The sequence below is a fragment of the Bos grunniens genome, chromosome 15, assembly GCF_055505025.1.
Source record: "Bos grunniens cultivar Pamir isolate PY7600 chromosome 15, Bosgru_T2T1.0, whole genome shotgun sequence".
NCBI classification, from domain to species: domain Eukaryota; kingdom Metazoa; phylum Chordata; class Mammalia; order Artiodactyla; family Bovidae; genus Bos; species Bos grunniens.
In genome coordinates this window covers 32276681-32298168 of record NC_141179.1, presented here as the reverse complement: position 1 = coordinate 32298168, position 21488 = coordinate 32276681, and the positions used below count along the sequence as shown (strand labels likewise).

General features: G+C 47.6%; 1 protein-coding gene across 1 annotated transcript in view; it reads right to left on the bottom strand.

The window, feature by feature from the left end:
* TECTA (tectorin alpha) overlaps positions 1-21488 on the bottom strand; it is an 83588-nt gene that overhangs the window by 49498 nt on the left and 12602 nt on the right. The window contains exons 6-9 of the mRNA XM_086338349.1: positions 17007-17419; positions 10136-10706; positions 7625-8217; positions 5759-6332 (exon numbers count right to left, since the gene is read on the bottom strand). Coding sequence (XP_086194475.1) covers positions 5759-6332; positions 7625-8217; positions 10136-10706; positions 17007-17419 — 2151 coding nt within the window. The remainder of the gene's footprint in view (positions 1-5758; positions 6333-7624; positions 8218-10135; positions 10707-17006; positions 17420-21488) is intronic.

Sequence of the window (21488 nt, the reverse complement as noted above, 5' to 3'; positions counted from 1 at the left end):
CAGAGCGTGCTCAAACTCCTGTCCATCGAGTCGGTAATGCCATCCAACCATCTCATCCTTTGTCATCCCTTTGTATTCCCCTTAAATCTTTTCCAGCATCAGGGTCTTTTCCAGTGAGTCAATTCTTTGCATCAGGTGGCCAAAGTATTGGAGCCTCAGCTTCAGCTTCAGCATCAGTCCTTCCAATGAATATTCAGGACTGATTCCTTTTAGGATTGACTGGTTTGATCTCCTTGCAGTCCAAGGGACTCTCAAGACTCTTCTCCAACACTACAGTTCAAAAGCATCAATTCTTCGGTGCTCAGCTTTCTTTATAGTCCAGCTGTCACATCCATACATGACTACAGGAAAAACCATAGCTTTGACTATATGGATCTTTGTCGTCAATGTAATGTCTCTGTTTTTAATATGCTGTCTAGGTTGGTCATAGCTTTTCTCCCAAGGAGCAAGTGTCTTTTAATTTCATGGCTGCTGTTACCATCTGCAGTGATTTTGGAGCCCAAGAAAACAAAGTCTCTCACTGTTTCCCCATCAATTTGCCAAGAGGTGATGTGACCGGATGCCATGATCTTAGTTTTTTGAATGACGAGTTTTAAGCCAGCTTTTTCACTCTCATCTTTAACTTTCATCAAGAGACTCTTCAGTTCCTCTTTACTTTCTGCCATAAGGGTGATGTCATCTGCATATCTGAGGTTATTGATATTTCTCCTGGCAATCTTGATTCCAGCTTGTGCTTCATCCAGTCTGGCATTTCACATAATGTACTCTGCATATAAGTTAAATAAACTGGGTGACAATATACAGCCTTGACGTATTCCTTTCCCAATCTGGAACCAGTCAGTTGTTCCATGTCCGGTTCTAACTGTTGCTTCTTGACCTGCATACAGATCTCTCAGGAGGCAGGTAAGTTGGTCTGGTATTCCCATCTCTTTAAGAATTTTCCAGAGTTTGTTGTGATCCACACAGTCAAAGTCTTTGGCATAGTCAATATAGCAGAAGTTAGATGCTTTTCTGGAACTCTCTTGCTTTTTCAATGATCCAACAGATTTGGAAATTTGATCTCTGGTTCCTCTGCCTTTTCTAAATCCAGTTTGAACATCTGGAAGTTCTCAGTTCCTGTACTGTTTGAAGCCTGGCTTGGGGAATTTTGAGCATAACTTTGCTAGTGTGTTAGATGAGTGCAATTGTGCAGTAGTTTGAGCATTCTTTGGCATTGCCTTTCTTTGGGATTGGAATGAAAACTGATCTTTTCCAATCCTGTGGCCACTGCTGAGTTTTCCAAATTTGCTGACATATTGAATGCAGCACTTTCACAACATCATCTTTTAGGATTTGAAATAGTTCAACTGGAATTCCATCACCTCTGCTAGCTTTGTTCATAGTGATGCTTCCTAAGGCCCACTTCACTTCACATTCCAGGATGTCTGGCTCTAGGTGAGTGATCACACCATTGTGGTTATCTGGGTCATTAAGATCACAGTTCTTCTGTGTATTCTTGCCACCTCTTCTTAATATCTTCTGCTCTGTAAGGTCCATACCATTTCTGTCCTTTATTGTGCCCATCATTGCATGAAGTGCTCCCTTGATATCTGTAATTTTCTCAAAGAGATCTTCAGTCTTTCCCATTCTATTTCTATTCTATTCTATATAGTCTTTCCCCCTCTATTTCTTTGCATTGATCACTGAGGAAGGCTTTCTTATTTATCTCTTCTTGCTATTCTTTGGAACTCTGCATTCAAATGGTATATCTTTCCTTTTGTCCTTGGCCATTAGCTTCTCTTCTTTTCTCAGCTATTTGTAAGGCCTCCTCAGACAACCATTTTGCCTTTTTGCATTTCTTGCTCTTGGGGATGGTCTTGATCACCACCTCCTGTACAATGTCACAAATCTCTGTGCATTCAGGCACTCTGTCTGTCAGATATAATCCCTTGAATCTATTTCCCACTTCCACTGTATAATCATAAGGGATTTGATTTAGGTCATACCTGAATGGTCTAGTGGTTTTCCCTACTTTCTTCAATTTAAGTCTGAATTTGGCAATAAGGAGTTCATGATCTGAGCCACAATCAGCTCCCGGTCTTGTTTTTGCTGACTATATAGAGCTTCTCCATCTTCAGCTGCAAAGAATATAATCAATCTGATTTCAGTATTGACCATCTGGTGATGTTCATGTATAGAGTCTTCTCTTGTGTTGTTGGAAGAGGGTATTTTCTATGACCAGTGTGTTCTCTTGGCAAAACTCTGCTAGCTTTTGCCCTACTTCATTTTGTACTCCAAGGCCAAACTTGCCTCCAGGTATCTCTTGATTTCCTACTTTTGCATTCCTGTCCTGTATGAGGAAAAGGGCATTTTTTTTTTTTTTTGGTGTTAGTTCTAGGTCTTACAGGTCTTCATAGAACTGTTGGTGAAGGATGGGGAGAAGCAATTCTCAGCAGGTACTGCAACCAGGAAAAGAAAGCATCATTGCCATGGCCCCACACTTATTTCCCATGAACAATGCCACCAAACTGCTTGGTGCAGTACAAAAACAATCCAATGACATTTCCCGCTAGGCAGGAGCTCATAGTCTAAAAGGATGACACAGACACAGTCTGGCAACAACATGGATTGGGTATAGGCAGACTCTGTAGTCCTGTAACATGAATGAACTATAACTACAAAGCTGAGTGCAGGGGGAAGGACGGAGATCATTGCAGACAAGCTGGAGGTAGGGCAGAAGAGGATGTGGGAGGTGGGTAAATAAGAAGGCCTTGGGAAGGCATTCTGAGGTCCCAGTAGGTATGGTGGTCAGTAGAAACCTTGGAGCCTCCCTCCCTTCAGGTGAATTTCTGAAAAGAGCGTTCCCAGAATTCTAGCTCCAGGATTGACAGATTCTGCAATTAAACCCTCCCCAGTGTGGTCAGGGTCACCACAGACAAAACCGCCTATCTTTGGGATGACACTCCTTTGGAATTTTGATGCTCAGAAGCAAGGGCATTATTATAAAATAAAGGTGAGTGTGTGTGTGTGTGTGTGTGTGTGTGTGTGTGTCTTAGTTCTGTCTAAGAATTTTCTACTGAAAAGGCCTAGAGGCAAAGTAAGGATACTCCAGTAGTGATAGGTAAGCCTCACCCAGACCTTGGTTTCTTCTTCTTTTTTTAAATCTTTGGGCCCTGTTGCAATGCCTCTTAGTTTTCTGAGCAGGGATCGAATCCATGTCCCCTGCATTGGAAGCATGGAGTCCTAACCAGTGGACCACCAGGGAAGTACCCAGACCTTAACTGCTAATAACATTCTCCACCAAAAGGAACCTGGGCTTCTTGGAGTAATGGTTGATTCCAGGCTAGGGAAGGGAAGGCTAAAAGATGACATGGAGCATCTTGTTAATCCAGAAAGTAAGAAAATGGGTGAGAGGGAGGTTCAAGAAGGAGGGGACATGTGTATACTTGTGGCTGACCTATGTTAATGTAAAGCAGAAACCAACACAGCATTGTAAAGCAATTATCCTCCAATTAAAAATAAATTAATTTTTAAAAAGAAAGAAAATGACAGAAGCCTATGAAAAGGAGGTAGGAGGCAACTTGAAGGGGCTCCCACGGGCCAAATCTGAAACAATTTTAATGCCAAAATAATTAACAAATGTATTATATCTCCAGTGGTTCAGTGGTAAAGAATCTGCCTGCCAAGCAGGACCTGTGGGTTTGATCTCTGGGTCAGGAAGAGCCCTTGGAGGAGGAAATGGCAACCTATTGCAGTATTCTTGCCTGGGAAATCCCATGGACAGAGGAGTCTGGCTACAGTCCATGGGGTCAAAAAGAATTGGACATGACTTAGTGACTGAGCATGAGCGTGAGAAATAGGAAACACAAATAACTGAAAAAAAAAAACAGGAATCCACGTGTCAATATTGAGAAGATAGATGAAGGACTTCCCTGGAGGTACAGTGGTTAGGTCTCCACATTTCCAAAGCAGGGGGCATAGGTTTGTCCCTTGGTCAGGGAACTAGATCCCACAAGCTGCAAGGTGTGCTCCCTCAAAAGACAGATAGATGATTGAGATAAATAAATAGGTGAATGGATGGATAAGTGATAGATAGGTGACAGGCAGACAGAAGAGAAGTGAGGGCTCAGTAAAATAACAGCTGCTGACGGGCACTAGTGGAGAGAGTACAGGCACTGGAAACTGTCAGCCTGTAATCATCATGCTGAAGATCAATACGAGCATAAGTCATCGGTGGGCACTAAATCGAGGAGGAGGACTCTGAGGACAAGCAGGACACTGCATGGTCTTAAAGTATTTCCCCACACAGTGGTCATTAGTTGCATGGGAGAAACCCCAGAATGACACAGAGTGAAGACATTTGACACCTCGTGACCAGGGGATCAACATGCCCATCCCTGATGAGAGGAGGCGCTACATGGTGTGCCACCCATGTGACCTGATGCCAGGAGGAAAACAGGCATCTCCTAAGCAGGAAGCTTGGTGCCGTGTACAGTGTTACCCCGTCATGGGGATACACCCAACCCAAATGGGGGGCCGTTCTATCTCAAAAGGGGAGAGACTCTATTCTTTAAAAATGACAAGATCATTAGAGACAAAGAAAGCTAAAGAATTGTTCCAGGTTTAAGGAGACCAAAGAGACATGACGACTAAATGCCACGTGGGATCCTAAGACTAGATCCGTATTGAGAGGGGGCTAAAGCCATTAAGGACATTACTGGGTCAGCTGGCAAAACTGAAATACAAATGTTAAGTTATCACATCAGTGTTAAGTTTCCTAAGGTCAGTAACTGTACTATGCTCTGAATGAGTGTCCTGATTATAAGGAAATACAGACTTACGTATTTAGGGGCAAAGGGATATGAGCTCTGCAACTTCTTCTCAAACAGAGAGACAGTGAGAGGGAATGACAGGGCCAGTGGGGCAGAATGCTAGCAGTAGATTCATCTGGGTGAAAGCTATATAGATAGGCTTGTACCTTCCCTGTAACTTTCAAGTTATTTCAAAGTAAAAAGTTAAATAGGAAGAAATACAATGGGAGAGAGAGAATCAGACGTGAGGGAAGGAATTCTCAATGGTGGAGCTGGTCTTGGGGAGGTCTGACCTTCTTGGTAGGGAAGAGATATGGAGATGCAGTCCAGATGGGTCAGTCCTGGTTCCAGGCCTGGGTCCCACCTCCTCAGCCACCCCTCCTTCTACCTTCCCACTTACTCCTCCCTCTGGGCTCTCCCCTAGCTAAGGAGGTTCTCTATCTCCTCTTCCCAGCAATTATTCTCATTACTACCAGTAGTGCCAAGAGGGGTGAAATATTCTGTGGACAAAATGAAAAACCAGCTCCATGGGGCTCTTCATAACCATTGTCAAGTTGTCCTTGGGAATAGGGCTAATCTCTACTCAGGAGAAGGTACCCTGACTGATCACATTCTGTTGAAATGAATGGGGTCCTGCTGCCAAGAGAGAAGGCACCCACTGAGCTGTCACAAAGATTTCTGGTGCTTTGACATGATGTGTCTCCTCCACTAGATAAAACCAAGGGTCAAGAGCTAACTGTTCTACAGCGAAGAGAGACTGTGTGATGAGAAACAAAAATAAAGGTGAGAAACGGTCTGGTCTTGGGGGACAGGCCTTCCAGAGGCCACCCAGGGAAAGTCTACAAGGTAATTAGATTGTCCTTGAGTGTGGGATTCCACCAGGAAGAGAAGATGATCCACTGGGATGTCTCAGCTCTTGCCCCGCCCATCATCCGGCTGGCCTCCCCCATAACGCAGCCCCAACTCACGGCAGAAGTCGTGGGTTCTCCAGGGGCCCACCTCCACATCGGCGTTCTTGCAGGCACTTGCGTACCGGGCCACGGAGTCACACAGCTCCGACTCATTGCCCCCGCTCTGACACAGGCGGAAGAGGCAGGTGCGGTAGTAAGCGGTGACGTTGACCACACTGTGACACTCCAGGAAGGAGCTGTTGGAGGGGTCGTTGATGATGCCGCACCTGGAACGGCTGCGGTAGAACTTCAGCAGCTCCGAGTCGTTGTTGCAGGCCTTCAGCAGGTCCCCGCACTCCCCATTGCAGATCTCCTCGAAAGTGGTCCAGCTCTCCAGGAACACTGCCAGGTTGTCCGTGCACTTGCCAGTGGGGAGACAGAACTCGTCGCTGGCATTGGCATTGAAGAAGCCACACAACCCCCCAGTGCAGTTAAAGTAGGCCGTGGAGAGTCGGATGTAGAGCAGACCCACGTCTGAGTACTGCACAGTCAGCACACCCCTGGACTCCACCGTCGTGCTGTTTTTGTTTCGATAGATTTCCAGCTTCCCCAAAGGATGGAAAAAAGGCAGTTCCACTTCCTGACCATTCACCTGAAAAATTAAATCACTGTCATTCATCCCAGATATGCACAGAGTGCCCACAGTTTCCTAGGCTGTGAATAAAGATGTGGTTCTGCCCCATGACTAGCCCTTGGAAAAATGTCGAGAAGCTGACAGTGTGTGGAAACCACACAGACGTCAACTGTTTTTTCATGGGCATCTTTGCTGCTTTTTTTCCAGGCTCCTCTGATCCAACACATTTGCTGTTTGTGTGTGTGTGTGTGAGAGAGAGAGACCCTGAGCTAGTTCCAAACACTGAAGTGTGAGCAGCAGCATTGTACATATGTGACTTACCTGTCCCAGGCCTCCTACCTCCTTCCTCTCCCTTCCTCCCTCTTCAAATCTTACTCTTCCTGGGTCTCAGCCCCTTGGAAGCACACAGTATATATATCTAATTATCCAGCTGTCCATCTGCCTATCTACCTAACACTAGTTCAATAAATTAATTTCTGCCAGCATGTCAGTGGGTATAAAAACACAGCCCTTTCAGTTTGTGGATGGATGTTTTATTTACTGCATTGACTTTTGCTTTCTAGATTAGATGTCGTGTGATATTATGAAATGCATGTACCATTGGAAGGAGGGTGAACCGCCCCTCCCCCACCCTCCCTCATCTCAGTTCTGCCACCACCCAAGTGTCAGGCCCAGGGCCCTCACTTAGCCTTTTGGGGATTCTCCTATGAAAATGAGGAGTTGCACTAGATGATTTCCAAAAATTCCTTCTAGAACTAATTATCTATGAGCCTGTATGTGTAGTATTGGGTATTTTAGACCAGAACAGAGGGACGGGAGGCACCCTGGCAGGCACCCTAGTGTCACATCAATTTCCATCTATAAATAGAAGATCCAACATAGTACAGGGTAAAGAGCACAGACTCTGGAGCCAGCTGACCCAGCCTTGAATCTCATTTTAGGGCTGTGTGTCTTTGGGGAAGCCACTTAACCTTTCTGTGTGTCAGTTTTCTCATCTGTAAAATGAGAATAGTTATCTACAGCCTAGGATGAAATGCCATACTGCTTAGGATAGTGCTTGGCACATAGTAGGCGTCCTGTAAGTATTTGCTATTCTGGGGAGCTGGTCCTCCTCTCATCTGAGGAATCCCAGCTTCACTCCATGTCTCCACTCGATGCATACTTGGTGTTGACAGTCAGAAAGCTCTCCCATTTCAGAGTCATTGCGGTCCTAGAATCCGCTCACGGTCAGAGGCCTCCAGGCAAGCCCGAAGAACACGGCTCCACCGCGGGACTCATCAGAAAACTCTCCAAGGCCACAGGAGTCTTACCTTGACCTCCGAAGCCCCAATGCCTCCTATCTTGACCTCTTGGTCGGCCACCAGGATCCGGACACCGCGCAGCCAGGCGGGCCCCGCCTCGGGCTTCTTCTTGTTGATGTCGATTTCCAAGTACTCCGGCCGCTCGGGGCAGGTCTTGAGGAGCGTGTAGGAGAACTCGGCGGGGAAGGCGTAGGCGGCGCCGTCGAAGGTGTGCAGTACCTGGCTCTGGCTGAGCAGGCACACGGTCTCCCGCTTGGGGAAGCAGCCCTGATAGCCGTCCTCCACGGCGCACACCTCCCCGCCACGGCACGTCTTGTTGAAGCAGTACACATCGCCGCCCTCCTCGCACAGGCACTGTACCGTGCAGTTAGCCGTGGCCCAGAAGAACTCGCCCATGGCGTAGTAGTGGCCGTCGAAGTCACAGCCACACTTGTGCAGCGGGACGCACTGGCTGGTGCTGAGGACAAAGCCTTCGTTGCATTCGCAGCCCTCCGTGCAGGGCGTGACGCAGTTCTGCGAGGCCGTCAGATCCGAGCACGTGTCTGGGCAGCTGCTGGTGCACACGGAGTAGTGGCTGAAGCTCGGGCACTGCACGGTGGACACTGACGTAGGGGAGAGGAGAGAGTGTGACAAGGTGAATGACCCGGGGGCTAACCGGAGGGTGGGGGGCGAGGGGGGTAACGCCCCTTCTGGACCAGTTGGTTCCTGGAGGAGAGTCTAGCCGGCACTGGCTGGGGGAAGGGAGACTGTGTCTATAGTGAGGAGCTCAAATCCTTTGGTAATAACTACTGAGCAGCAAGAAGGGTTAGAACCTCATTTGATCATCTGGGAAGAAAGATGGAAGAAAGACTGGAAGAAAACTTCAGGTTACTATCCTAACTAGATTTCACCAATTATTCAATACAGGTTTAGTATTGAGTGATCTACAACCAGGGAGATGGTTTAAGATATTCACCTGATGGGCGTATAAGTTGGTCTGATTTTAAAGAGCATGCCCCATTCTTAGAAGGAAATACATCCAACTTGCAGGAGAAATGAAAAAGGTAACTCTTAGAGGAGGAATTTGAAAAAGTGAATTTTCGAACAGGGACCAAAGGAGACGGAAAATGAATTCTCTGGGATTTGAAAAATAAGAAAGAACCTTGGCTATCTGAAAAGAACCTGTGTGCCCGTTCCCCCAGAAGACTGGATTGGAACTAGATGCCTTCCAAAGCCCCTTTTTGCCTTGGAAGCATTCGGTTCTTATTTTAAAAACATCTGAGTCTGGTTTGGGTCTGGTTGAATCCTACAGGCGGGTGCTCAAGAGCCTGGTAGACTAGTTCTCTGAATTAAATCTAATTCATCCCACTGAAGTGAAAGAGAGAGAGTAATGTGGAGGGTAGGAAAGCAGTACCACTAGAAAAAATTAGCCATGATAGGCAAAAATTTAGGCAACTGGATGCTCTTAGATTATACAAGGATTAAAGAGAAGTCACAGTCAGTTGTAGCTTGAATCAGTATTTGGATATTTCAGGCGTGATAGAGGCTGGCCAGTCCCCACAGCAAAAAAATAAAAAACAAAAATATATTGTCTTTTAATAGCTTGATTAATTCTGAAAGAATTGATTCTGATGCATATTAATTTCTATGAAGCCAATTTAAACTGATAGGAAAAAAATTGCCCTCTGGCCTTGGAACTGAAAGAAACTTTAAAAATCTCACCTCCACTGCGCTCTCAAATGCATGGGGTATAATTTTCTGTTTACTCTTGTGGAGAAAACCAAAGACCAGGAAAGAAACAAAATTCCAACAGGTGATTTGGCTTTTCTGTTTGCTGGTTTTTAACATTTACATTACTAGGAAGAATAGTTATGGAGAGAAAGTTGCATAGGAGGAAACCATAAAACAGCTACATGGTTCCAAACACTCAATCCAAAAGTGTAATTCCAAGGGGACAGGTGGGCTTCCCACACTACCTGGGCTTTTCCTCACCACCCAGCATTTTAGAAAGCCTCTACCTGCCCTGTCTACTGCCCCTTCTCTGACCAGCTGAAATGCTCCAAAGCAGGAGTCATAGAACCTGGAGGGACTGCAAGTGAAGAAGAAAGACCCAAGGACAAAAATGCCATGGGTTCTATATAAATATCTGGATGGTGAATACTTTTCCCAAAATCTGGTCTTGATTCCCCAGGCCAGCGTCCACATTTCCGCAATGGCCTCAGAGATAGACACCTCCAGCTTGGACCACCCCCCTCAACCTTGGCTTGGCCACCACTGTTAATGGCCCTACTCTGGCCACACATTCCATGTCTCCAGACCACAGATGCTCATTAGTGGTTTCTTGTTTTCTGATCACCATTTTGGCTGGGGAGAAAGGTCAAGATCCTTTTATAGTTCATTCTTTATCATTTGTGATACTTAAACCTCACCCTGACCCTCAGGTAATGTGTCTTAACAGGCAGCTCTCTGAGGAGCCTGGAAACCCTCTCCCAGCCCCCCTGCATACGAGCGGCTTTCCGTGTGGACGGGATGCCAGCTTACCACACCCAGTCTGGATGCGCCAGTCTCCAATCGGAATGCCCAAGCCTTGGCACACAAGGGCATAGGCCTGGATGGCCTGACACAGGAGGGTCCCGTTGTCCCTCACACTGCACAAGTCATACACGCAGCTGTGCATGAAGGCCGTGGGGTCCATAACAGTGCCACACTCCCACAGGGGACCGTCCGTCCTGTTGAGGAAGCCACAGTAGTCGGGACCGAAGTAGAGGGCCTCGGTGGCCATGTCACACTGAGTGCAGTTGTCCACGCAGCCCGAGTCGCACTTCCACTCCGTGTGGTAGACCCGCCAGCTCTCTCCCAGGTCCAGGACTGACATGGCCGGCCTGCCGTCAGGGCGCAGGAAGTCATCCAGAGGGTTTTTGTTGTAGTTCCCGCAGAGTCCGCACGTGGAATTGATGTAGGAGCCTGGGATGGAGATGGAGGCGTAGTGCTGGCCGTCAAATGTCACTAAGAGCCCAAAATCCGTTTCCACGGCAGTAGACATGCCACTCTGGTAGATTTTCACCGCCCCCAATTCTAAGGTGACGGGCAAAGAAGCCACTAGGTCATTAACCTGCCAACAACAGCAATAGTGAAAAGGCAGGTGAGCAGAGGCCAGGGTAGCGGGTCCAGCCGAGGTCAGGAAAAGGAGGAGGAGCAACTCAGTGACCCAGAGTGCGTGGCCCCAAAGCTGCTCAGGCACCGGAGGGCGGGGCTTGCCTTCCAGGAAGGCAGAGGCCCCCGGGACCCTTGAGAGCAGGCTGGCATTGAGTTGTGACAGATATGCATTGCTTAGTGCCACTCTAGACCCCTCTGGGGACCAGGTGGTGGTCAACACTTCCTGCCTGGCTCTCAAGGCATGTGTGCATGCTCAGTTACATCCAACTCTTTGCAACCCCGTGGACTCTAGCCCACCAGGCTCCTCTGTCCATGGGATTTTCCAGGCAAGAATACTGGAGTGGGTTGCCATTTCCTCCTCCAGGGGATCTTCCAGACCCAGGGATCAAACCCACGTCTCCTGTATCTCCTGCATGGGCAGGCAGATTCTTTACCACTGCACCCCCTGGGAAGCCTGGCTCTCAGGCCAGCTTCAAGTCTTTTCTCGAAAGACTAGTTACCTGGCTTTTCCTCTTTTCTCCTCGAAATCCATTCTTTAAGTCTCAGCTCAAGTCACATACTTTCCATGATCCCCGAGCTGCCCTTGGCACCCCTGGACACTCCTCCCAGCAGGCAGGGGCACTATAAACCATCCCACACCATGAAGCTTTGAGGCTGCCTTGGTGTTATTCTCTGAGTATTTCACCCTGTCACTTCCTGATACCAGGACTTTGTCACGTCATCATTCAACACAACAAATTTGAACACCTACTAGGTACCAAGCACTATGTTAGGTGTTGAGAAAAAGAATTTTAAAAAAAGTAATTGTCCCTGCCCCTGATGAATTCTTGGTCTACTGAGGAAGAGAGACACAAATATCAATGTACCAGTTAAAATATGCATTCATAGGTGATGTAGTGATCCAGTGGGAGAAAGGTACCTGACCACTGATCCAGCCTGGGGAGGGGGCATTCGTATCAGCTTTTTAGGGGCAATCAAGTCTGACCTGAGTCTTCCGAGATAGGCAGAAGTGGCTGAAGGAAGAGTAGGGGTCAGAGAATTCCAGGACAAGCGAATGAAGTTGCACGGTTAGATAGAGCTATATGAATATGAGGATAGTCATCGGGTGTTGCTGGACTGCAGAGGGAAGAGGTGGCTGGAGACGAAGGTGGAGACACAAGCAGGGTCCATTCATTCAACAAATGTCAACAACGTAGCCCTTTCTGTGTGTCCAGCTCTGTTCTAAGAGTTGGGGACAAAAATGTGCTTCTTGAAACATCTGTTTCCCTTCAGGAGACCAACAATAAACAAAACCAATAAGGAAAATAGGTAACAACACCAGGAAACTGTTCTGCAGGAAAATAAAGCTGGGAATGTGGGTCCAAAGTGCTAGAGAGTTTGCAATTTTAAATAGGGCCAGGGAAGGCCCCACGGGGAAGGAGACCTTTGAGATGAGGAGGAATCCATGCCATTGCCTGGGGTGAGAGTGGCTTGGGCAGAGACTACAGCGAGGCCCTGGGGTGGAGCGTGCTGGGCACACTGGGGGCACATGGGCCATGTGGCCAGAGTGGAGAGCCAGCAGAGGGCATGGTCAGTGAGGTCACAGAGATAAGGGCAGCCAGAACAGGCAGGGCCTTGTTGGCCATTGTAAAGACTCTGGTGGTGACTCTGAGGGAAGCCGAGAGGGCACGCAGAGCAAAAGATGGACAAGATCTGACTTCCGTTTTGGGAGAATTGCTTTGGCTTCTGTGTTGGGAACAGATCTCAGAAAAAAGTCTGTTTTTAGGACAAAATGAAACCCCACTAAAACAAAAAACAACTTGGATTTCTCTTCCATAGCAAGAGCTCTGAAAAGTTTTAAGCAAGGGAATGACATGGTCAGACTTGTGTTTGAGGAAGTCCATTCTGGCCAGTGGGAAAGATGTATGGAAGTAGGTAGAGATGGCGTGCTTGCTCAGTCGCTCAGTTGAGTCCTACTCTTTGCGACCCTGTGGACTGTAGCCCACCAGGCTCCTCTGTCCATGGAATTTTCCAGGCAAGAATACTGGAGTGGGTTGCCATTTCCTTCTCCAGGGGATCTTCCCAACCCAGGGATTGAACCCACATCTCTTAGAGGTGGATTCTTTACTATTGAGCCACGTGGGAAGCCCAAGTGGAGATTAAAAACAGAGAAATCAGGCAGGTAACTGGTGTTGGAGGCTGGGGGCAATGGAGGGCAAGGCCTGACCTGCCCACAGACGTGGAGAAGGGCCAGCTGGTAGAGGATACTCCACAGGGCCTGGGGCTTTTTGCAGGGTGTGTGTGTGGGGTGGGTGAAAAATGGGCAAAGAATCAAGGGTGAATCCCATGAGTAAGTGGCTTGATAAGCCTTCAATAGAGTTTGTTTTCTTCTTTCTCACACTTGCCCTGCCTGGCACCTCTGGACATCACTTTCTGAAGGCTGGAATAGATGGTTAGTCCTAGAGCAGTCCTGGGTGGGCTGACTGTAACTGCTTGTCCAGGCTGCCCTGACCTGTCCTGCTTTCTGGCACATGGAAACATCAGGGTCTTTAGTGCCACCATTGCCGCTACTCTCTGGGTTGTCTAGGATTTGAGACAACAAACTGACTGAGCGTTGCTCCCAAGGTTTACCACACCAATGCCAATTGCAATTCTCTGTCCTCAGAGATTAGTAAGATTTAATGGGGGGAGGGGACCAAAAAAAGAAAAACAGGCTTGAGATGAAAGCTATCCGATGAGAGTTAGAATTAGGAAAAAAATCCCCTAGAGTTGACTGATTCATCCCTATCTCCCAGGTAGCAAGTTAGCCTGCAAAGATGAGAAGAGCCACGCTCTAAGGGAGGTCAGCCAGCAAGAGTGCTGGGTGATTATTGTGTATTGTTCTGTGCTGAGATGTAGGGAGGGACATCTCCTCCAAGGTGGTATAATTGTAAATGCCAAATACCTCCCTCGCTGAATGTCCTCCTCTCCTCTCACTCAGCTCCTGCTAAAAAAAGGACCGTTGTTGCATCTCAGAGCAGAAGCCACAGAGCGGGGACTGTGCCTGGATGTTGCTACTGGCCCCTGCTTTCTCTGCAGCTGATCTTGTCCCACTCAGAACGCCTGTGTCCCTATGCTGACCATTATTGTTGCCCAAGGTATTTTTCCTGACACGGTGGTCATTGTGCCTGCTTCCTCTCTCATACTTGTCTCAGTTTCAACCACATGTTAGAGTCCTATGCCGTACCCCAAAGAGCTCGGGGTAGGAGCTCTGGGGACTCTTACCATCACATGGCTTCTTATTTCATTCCTGGTGTCCCAGTCCTCAGCTTCCGATGAGCTGATGTTGATGAGTCTCCCTGTTTGTGTCTTCTCCTCTCCCTGTGTTCCAGGCAACCCTCCCCCAGAACGATATTTCTCCCAGAAGAGGAGTGAGAAGTAGCATCATAGGACAGGTCTTAGAATGAGAAAAAATTTTAGTGGGAATGGCAGCATGGGAACAAGTGTATATTGAGTGTATATTGCCTACTGTTTGCCAGGCTCTGTACCAGCTGTCACACATGTGGCTGTCCTGTTTCATCCTCAGAAAAATCTAATAAGGTCTTTATAATCTCCCCACTTTGCAGATGGAGAAACTGAGGTTCGAGGCTTGCATAATTTGCGGGTGACAGGACCCTCCCACTTTCCACCGTTTCCTGCTGCTTCTGTCTGGGGCTAAATAGAGGGAGTCAAGTCCAAACTACAGCCAAGAGCCCTCCCTTCCAGACACAACACAATGACCCCATTTTATAGATGGACATAGTGAGGTTCAAAGAGGCCTCTCAACTGGCGTGGTGGCACAGGGCTTGAGTAGATCTGACCTCAGAGTCTGATCTCTTTGAGCTATTTGGCATTGGCCCTCTTTTCCCTGAGGCACCCTAAACTACGCAGTTTTATCCGAGGGAAAAAGATGAAAACTGATAAGTATTAGCTAGAAGGAGACATTTTCTATATATGGGTGCTAGCTGGGCTTTTCCCACTCCAGGAATCTTGCCTGGAAAATCCCATGGACAGAGGGGCCTGGTAGGCTGCAGTCCATGGGGTCGCTAAGAGTTGGACACGACTAAGCGACTTCACTTTCACTTTTCACTTTCATGCATTGGAGCAGGAAATGGCAACCCACTCCAGTGTTCTTGCTTGGAGAATCCCAGGGACGGGGAAGCCTGGTGGGCAGCCGTCTATTGGGTCTCACAGTCGGACACAACTGAAGCAACTTAGCAGCAGCGGCAACAGCAGCTGGGTTTTTTTTGTGTTTTTTCCCCCCTATTAACATATACAATCCTAAATTGTTTATTTTGTCACTTAAGAACATTTCCAAGGGGGAAAATGCATATTCAGAACCCAGTTCCTAACCCCAGCATACGGAGAAAGGCGATCCGTTCCTAAGATCTGTTTGCCGGCCTGGCATGCCTGGAAGTCGGCTGCCTCGCAGGCAAATCAGGCTCCTTCTTGCCTCACACCCCCTCCTCGCCTGTCCCCATGTCACCCTGGGTGGGGGCTCTGCCATCCACAGAGCCGCCCTCCCCCGGCAGAGCAGGTGTATTCAGAGACACTTGGAAGCCATTTGGCAAAAGGAAAAGGGAGCCATTGTTCGCTTGCAGTTGGAATCACATAACCTTTTCTTTCTGAAACATTTACATTCACATCCACACCTCCCTGTCGCTACAGAAAATTGAGGAATCCGTGCCCTCCGCTCGGACGATGGAAGACAGCCACGCAAAATTAGCAGAGCTGCTGGGCCCGAAAGCACTGGCGGTGCCCCTTTCCTTCTTAAAAAAAAAGAGTCTGACTGTGAGGGGAAAAGAATTTTTAATCAAAATGGAAAATAGGAATAAAGCATGAAGCTTTCTTTTTCAACTACAGATATTGTACACATGATCCCCACAAGACAAGGGGGTAAGGGAGAGCTAGTGAGCATTTTTCTAGCTGGAAATGTTAGCATCTATCCGCAAGGACAAATGTCCTGCTCGACAGCACAAGAGAAATTTAAAAGGGAAAAATTCCAAACTTCCACAGCTGAATTCTTACCTTTGATTTGATTTACAGACCTGTCTCTAGGGAGACTAACCAAATAACAAGCAAATTGGCATTTCAACCACAGTAATAGCCCACTTTTCTAATTATGACACTGATACGCTGCACAGACCTAGGAAGGGCAGAGCCAGAAAAAGTGAAATTGGTTCCTCGGTCCTGCCTTTTGTTGGCCACACTGCACCAATTAAAACTACAAAACGTATTTTAAAATAAAAACAAAGACCTCCCTGTGTTGGCATCTGTTCTGGTTTGTAATCTCTGTGATGACCTCGTGCTTGGGGATTAAGGACTCCATGGGGTTGCAGCAATCAGCCCCTTGTGGTCCTGGTTATTACTGCTTGAATAAATGCACGGCTGCCACAGTGTCTTCATTAACATCATGAAAACTGGGGCCTCCACAAATTGAGTAATTGCTAGTGGCTTTTTTTCTCTCTCTTTTGTCAGTGCCCTATCCTGATATCCAGGTGGATGAGGACGAGAATCATTTGCATAGGTTAAACGAACCAAACCGAACCAAACCAAATCATAGAGATCCGTGTTCTCTCACATTACAAGCAGGAGTCGGGGGTGGAGGGGGTTGTGTTAAAGGAGCATTCGGGCAATTACTGTAACTTTCCATCCAGGTTTCACTAAAGAAGTCACCCAGCCCACTCTAGCTGCCTGGACAGACAGTGCTTATGGACACATCAATCAATTTAGGGGTTTCTCTGAGAATGAAGCCACAGCTCTTTGGCAAACAGAATGAGTGGGTGGGGTGAGGATTATTAATCAAAGACTGTAGTGAATTATGGGTTTGTATGTTGTGTTTACATTAACTCCAGGGCATGGCCATGTGGCTACCACTGTTTCAAGCTAGGTCTATGAGAAACTAAATTTACCTCTGTTCCCAGTTACTTCTGAGCTTGGGTGTACATGTGCGTGTGTGTGCGTGTGTGTGTGTGTGTGTGTGTGTGTGTGTGTGTGTGTGTGTGTATGAGGGAACTAAGAACCTAAATGTACATTAAGATACCCAGCAGATAGATGTGTCAAAGAGAAAGCTTAGCTCTTGCACAAACAGACTTTAGCCTCATGAACAATTTTACAAGGCATTTGCAAGGCAGGAAGAGCCATGCAAGTCTTTGGTACCAACAGCAAACAGCAGAACTAGTAGATCTGGGAAGGTCTTCCCCAGGATGAAGCATCTCCAGCTTCCCCATCACCCCATGGAGGATGGAGAGGGTCTCACCTTGACTTTTCCATAGCTTCCTTTGGGGATGAGAATCTTGTAACCATTCACCTCCACCGAGAGCTCCTTCACCCAGGAGACGGCTGAGCCCCCCCGGTGCTCATTCTTGGCCTCCACGCTGAAGAAGGGGAGACTGGAAGTCTGCAAACACTGTCGGGCCAATAGGTAGGCACAAGAGCCTTGAAAGTGGAAGAGGAAGCCATCAAACGTGTGGTAGTGCGGCTCCCCGAACACCACACACGTGCTGGTCTCCACCGGGCTGCAGTAGAAGAATCTGCCTTTGGGTTCGCACAGCTCGTAGGGGCTGCAGGAGGCATCCTGGCAGTAGATCTCGTTGTTGAAATCCAGACAGCGGCACTTGATGGTGCAGTTCAGGTCATCCCAGAACACCTCCCCTCGCCGAAGGAACTGTCCTGGGGAGGAAGGACAGCAGAGCTAACATTTATTGAGCATTTACCTTCTGTGCCGGGCATCGGGCTCAAAGCTTTACTTGCCTCATACCATTTAACCCACAACAGAAACCCCTGTTAGATACGAAGTGCTGCCTTCTGTTGTCAAGTGAGGAAACTGAGGCTGAAGAGTAGTTAGACGATTCATCTCAGTCGCTTAGCAACTCAATGGCGAAGCTGGGATTCCAAGCCAAATGTGTGTGAATCCAGCCTAAGCTCTTGGCAACACTGTCTCCGCCGCTGGTGAGCTCACTCCCGTTCAAGGAAAGACACGTTGCTTCACTCCACGGGAAAGGCCAGGAGACACAGCTGCCCTCGCCTTCCTTTTGACATCAAGAGGAAGGGTATTCAGAAAGAAGCCCCCTCAGGTAACTCGGCAACACTGTTGGTTCATTTGCCAATGTGTTCTTTCATTCACTCATCCGCTCACTCAACAAGCAGTTGTTGGGGCTCAGTATGAAATGGAGCAGAACCCTATCGTACTTGCCCCCAGTCCACCATGTCTCCTGCCTGCCTTTTGTCTGTAGAAAACTGCAGTCAAACAATGAGTTTAATCAGAGAAGTGAGAAATGTGGAAACAAAGGAAAACAGTCAAAGGAGACTAAGTAACAATAATGTAGTCATTAAGCATAATCAAAGACCTTTAGTTCTTTCTCAAGGGCTATAGATAATATTCTGAGTCATATCCTGTGAGTTTTCTTATAGATACTAAAACAGCAGGTGGAAAAGTTAACTATATGATGACCAGATTGTACCAGGACATGAGTTGTGACAATTCCAAGAACTGACCCCCTCCCCCGGCCCACGACCGACTCTGTCATTAAGAGCTCTCACCCCCTGCTTGTCGGCAGCGGGGAGGAGGGGGGTATCAGTCTTTGGACAGATGTCTACCATCCTCCCCCCTCCCCCCAGTTGCTGGCCTCTGAAATAAAGCAAACTTTCCTTTCTACCCACCTGGCCTGTCTATTGGCTTTTGAGCAGTGAGCAGCCAGACACACATATACATACCTTTCGGTAACAAGTAGGTGCCAGAAAAGAATCAGGAGTCAGACCCACAAAATTAAATCCCAGGCTCCCTGAGAAGATGTTGGAAAAGGCTGATCTCTGACTTGGCACCATCGTGGGCTCACAAATCCTGCAGACACTACTCACGCAGGACTTACACCTACATGAGTTACCTCTGCTTTTTGCTCCATACTCGGTCATGTACCTCTCTTTACAACCCATGGACCACAGCCCACCAGGCTCCTCTGTCCACGGGATTTCCAAGACTGGAGTGGGTTGCCATTTCCTTCTCTAGAAGATCTTCCTGGCCCACCCCAGGCCCTGTGTAAGTCTAGCCCTCCTCACTCTTTATCCACTGGACAGAATTTCTTGACAAAATCTGGGTCAGGAGGAGAATGAGGTGGGGAGGGGAATGGTTCTAAGCAATGTGCTAAGTTTTTTTCTAGTTTTTTAAAAAAAATTAATAAACTTTATTTTTAGAGCAGTTTTAAGTTCACAGAAAAATTGAGTGCAAAGTACTGAGAGTTTCCATATACTTCCCATCCTGACACAACTGGGAAGTGCTAATTTTTAAAATACTTACTTCTCTTTATTTGGAAGGTGCTTAGTCTTTAAAACTGTTTCCCTAAATGAATGATTTCCCCCCACCAAAACCCTTGAAATCTGCGAGTTCTTCATAGCAACCTTCAGTGGACATGGGAGCTGGGCTGGGGGTTGTGATCCAGTCCTTGGTCAGGGGTCAGAGTCAAGAGAACCAAGCAGTGGCCACAAGTTTGCCATCCACTGCCAAGACCGCCGCCCTAACTTCCTCCTGTCTCAGTCCTCCACCCTGGAGAAAGTGGACAAGACTATGTTCTCATCTCTGCCTCCTGGGGAACAGAGACACTAGAAAAAACTGGCCCAGCTTGATAAGGTAGAAACATCTGTACACTGAGAATGTCTGAAAAGGAAAATATCAAAGATGCAATGTTAAGTGTAAACAAGATCATACGTCAGGAATAACTATAGCTTGAAACTGTAGTTGGAAAAGGTTTTTCAAATTTTTATAAAACTGAATACCTAGGGACTTCACTGGTGGGTCAGTGGTTAAGAATCCATCTTCAAATGCAGGGGATATGGGTTCAACCCCTGGTTGGTGAATGAAGATCCCACATGCCACAGAGCAACTGAGCCTCTGCAGCTCAACTAGACAGAAGGTCGTAAACTACAATGAAAGATCCCACATTCTGCAACTGAGACCTGGCTCTGTCCAAAATAAATAAATAAATTAATTAATTTATTAAAAAAAAACCCCGAATACCTAATGCAGAGCACAAGGCTGCCAGGTGAGCCGAGGCAGAGGGCAGGCCTGCCCTGGTGACAGTCCTTTCAGTATCTGCCCAACAGGAACAATTAGGTCTCAGCGGGCAGTTCTGTTTCATACCTGTCGGGAACAGGGCCCCTGAATGACATAATAGACGTATTCACATTCCCAGTAGGTCATATGCATCAGCCTTGAAAACAGGCCCTTCCAACCTCAGTGCTCTTTGGCACTAACCCAGGCTGCATATATTGTTAACAGCCTCCACTCGGCATAATTTCCAGTTTCTGCTTTCTCAGCCTTCCAATAAATGAGGGGTAAATGCCTTTGAATAGAGGAGGTTTGGCCCAAAAGGTAGACTCTCTGAGATAATTTTGTTTGCAAAATGATGATATAATAAACCCGCTCTATGCAACACTTCCCCTGTTATCACCCAGGCCAAATCCCCATCTCATTAGATTGATATATGTCCAGTGGCACATTAAAATGCACAGCAGTCTGTATAAGGAGATTGGATTTGTCCTGTAGATGAAACCCACAGCCATCACTCAGTGGGAGAAAGAATGAAGTCAAAGTGAGGACTTTGTGCATGGCTGGCATCTGGCCAACCCCACAGCTCTGTGAGTCTGTAGTTTTCCATTATCACAGCATTTCACTCCCGGGACCCGAGGAGAGGCTGCCACCAGGCCCTTAGGTAGCATGGCCACAGCCAGTCATCTCTATGACACTTGGACAAACGGGAGCGGCATTGGGTAGGTCCCCAGCCCAGGCCACAAAGGCAAGAGAGAGAGAATGGGGCAGTGATTTGGTGTCTTTCTCAGGCCTCAGATGAAGCTGTGTTTACACTGTGTAAGGGAGGATAGTGCAGTCTTTGAAATCCTGGTGGGCTTTGGAGCTAGGTTCTTTTCTGTCCAGTTTAATACTGGCTTAGCTCTAAGCATTATTTGCTATTCAGAACGTGGAGGACTTGACGGTGTCCACAGAGGCAAGGATGCCCAGGCAGGCCACTTTCACCAACGACCTTCCCTCAGAGCAAAGGCAGAGGTTTGATAAGTGTGACTGCAGCGTAGGGGAGGCGGGCAGAGGGTGTGGGCGTTTCAGGCCACGTGAAAATGAAAGCGCAAGTGCAGGTCACTCAGTCGTGTCTGACACTTTGCGACCCCATGGACGACACAGTCCCTGGATTCTCCAGGCCAGAATCCTGGAGTGGGTAGCTGTTCCCTTCTCCAGGGGAACCTACCAACCCAGGGATCGAACCGAGGTCTCCCGCATCGCAGGAGGATTCTTTGTCATCAGAGCTACAGGGAAGCCCAAGAACACTGGAGTGGGTAGCCTATGCCTTCTCCAGTGGATCTTCCCAACCCAGGAATTGAACTGGGGTTTCTTGGGAAATAGATGGAGAAACAGTGGAAACAGTGTCAGACTTTATTTTTTGGGGCTCCAAAATCACTGCAGATGGTGACTGCAGCCATGAAATTAAAAGATGCTTACTCCTTGGAAGGAAAGTTATGACCAGTCTAGGTAGCATATTAAAAAGCAGAGACATTACTTTGCCAACAAAGGTCCATCTAGTCAAGGCTGTGGTTTTTCCTGTGGTCATGTATGGATGTGAGAGTGGGACTGTGAAGAAAGCTAAGCACCAAAGAATTGGTGCTTTTGAACTGTGGTGTTGGAGAAGACTCTGAGAGTCCCTTGGACTGTAAGGAGGTCCAACCAGTCCATCCTAAA